Source organism: Ammodytes marinus (genome assembly GCF_949987685.1).
Source record: "Ammodytes marinus genome assembly, chromosome: 7".
In the NCBI taxonomy this organism is placed as follows: Eukaryota; Metazoa; Chordata; class Actinopteri; order Uranoscopiformes; family Ammodytidae; genus Ammodytes; species Ammodytes marinus.
Window position 1 is genome coordinate 2,024,664 of NC_137211.1, and position 2,012 is coordinate 2,026,675.

The 2,012-nt window shown below is 43.3% G+C and overlaps 1 protein-coding gene across 1 annotated transcript in view; it reads right to left on the reverse strand.

The window, feature by feature from the left end:
- Positions 1 to 282: 282 nt before the first annotated feature.
- Positions 283 to 2,012, reverse strand: part of LOC307253535 (uncharacterized protein) — a 7,904-nt gene continuing 6,174 nt past the window's right edge. Inside the window, exons 3-4 of the mRNA XM_080031642.1 lie at positions 825 to 976; positions 283 to 586 (exon numbers count right to left, since the gene is read on the reverse strand). Of these exons, the coding sequence (XP_079887768.1) occupies positions 387 to 586; positions 825 to 976 (352 nt within the window). The 3' untranslated portion in view covers positions 283 to 386. The remainder of the gene's footprint in view (positions 587 to 824; positions 977 to 2,012) is intronic.

The following is a 2,012-nucleotide window of genomic DNA, read 5'->3' on the forward strand; positions in this document are numbered from 1 at the left end:
AGCGGGAGCACAAGTCAAACCAACTAGACTTGCCTTTAATGTGAGTGCGCCCTTACTTACCAATTCTCCTAAACCACTATATTTGGAGTCCATTTTTCCACATACACAACCCTGGCCATCCCCATTGCTTGTCAAATGTTCCCCCTCTTTCGGGTGGGGCTTGTGGTGTAGTGGTTAGACCCCCCCCCCTCCCCTCCTCCCCTCCTCCATAGAGTCTCAGTCCTCTTCACAGCAGACCCGGGTTAGAATCCAGCCCGGGTCGTTCTCTGCATGTCATTCCCCTCTCTCTCTCTGGCCCATTTTTTCATCTCTGTCTCCTCCAAACAATTTCCCCCCTCTTTCTTCCTTCCGACCATCCCCATTGTTGGTCATTTTTCGCCCTCTGCCTACACCTCGATAGTCTTGAAGTATATCCGTGCGTATATGGAGTCTAGTTGGCTGTGCAGGGCGTGGAACGAGGGTCTCTTGGAGGGTTCTGCGGCCCAGCAGTCCATCATGATCCGGTAGATGTTCGGGGGACATCTGGTTGGACACGGGAGGCGGAACCCGGACGAGAGCAAGTCCAGAACCTCCTTGTTGCTTTTTCCTATAAAAAAGGGAAAAATAAAAGCAAAAGAGTTTAGATAGATAGATAGATAGATAGATAGATAGATAGATAGATAGATAGATAGATAGATAGATAGATAGATAGATAGATAGATAGATAGATAGATAGATAGATAGATAGATAGATAGATAGATAGATAGATAGATAGATAGATAGATAGATAGATAGATAGATAGATAGATAGATAGATAGATAGACAGTGAATCATTCCCCGTACCTTCATAAGGCATCTTCCCGCGTGACATCATCTCGTAGAGCAGGACTCCAAAGGACCAGACGTCAGAGCGGACGGAGAACCTCTGGTAGATGGCTGCTTCAGGGGCCGTCCATCGCACCGGGATCTTAGTGCTGCGGCTGGCTGTGTACACACTGTCCTGGAAGGGTAGAAAGACAGGGGGTATCAGTGTGTGTGTGTGTGTGTGGGGTCGGGGGGGGGAGCGTGTGTGTGTGTGGGGTCGGGGGGGGAGTGTTGGGGGGAATGTGTGTGTGTGTGTGAGAGAGTGAGTGAGTGAGTTACTGGGGTCTTAGTGCTGCGACTAGCTGTGTACACACTGTCCTGGAAGGGTAGAAAGACAGGGGGTATGAGTGTGTGTGTGCGGGGGGGCGGGGGGAGGGTGAGTGTGTGAGCTGTCCAACGCACTGGGATCTTAGTGCTACGACTGGCTGGAAAAGGATAAAAATATGGTGTTTATTTAACATGTGTTCCCAAATGATGTGTGTGTGTGTGTGTGTGTGTGTGTGTGTGTTTGATCGTATTTTTTTTCCTTCAGTTTGGTTTATATCCTTAAAACTTGTTGAGAAAGTAAATTAAAAAAAAAATATTTTAAATTATTTTTATATGATTTTTATTTTTATTTATTTTTTTCAAAGGACATTTTTGCGAAAATTAAGAAATATTTTATCTGACATTTTTGGGATATTATATTAATATTTTTGTAGATTATTTTTTTACAAAACTGTGCCTTTATTCATGGGAAATGTAATTAACATGTATCATACATCATGTGTATTCATATTCATTGGACATTTCATTAATCAGACATTTTTCCCACATTTTTCTAATAATTATGAGACATTCATAGTCGGATTTATCTGAAATGTAGGTTGCGTTCTGAATCGCATACTCTTTCTTTTTTCTATTCTACATACTACATCCGACGAATAAAAGAATCTAGTTAGGATGCAGTAGGCATACTATTGGGGACATACTTTTACTCTCTTATTTCATCATAACATTGCGCCTTGATCTTGCTCTTGCTTTTATATCCGTCGCATCCCCGTTTGTTTTTCATATGGAGGCTTCGTCGATGTGACGTCACTTCACTGTGCGCAATGGATTGTGGGTCAGAATCGCCCAAATAGGATGCAGTTTTCAACACTAACAATCTTGGCCGCATGAAGTAGG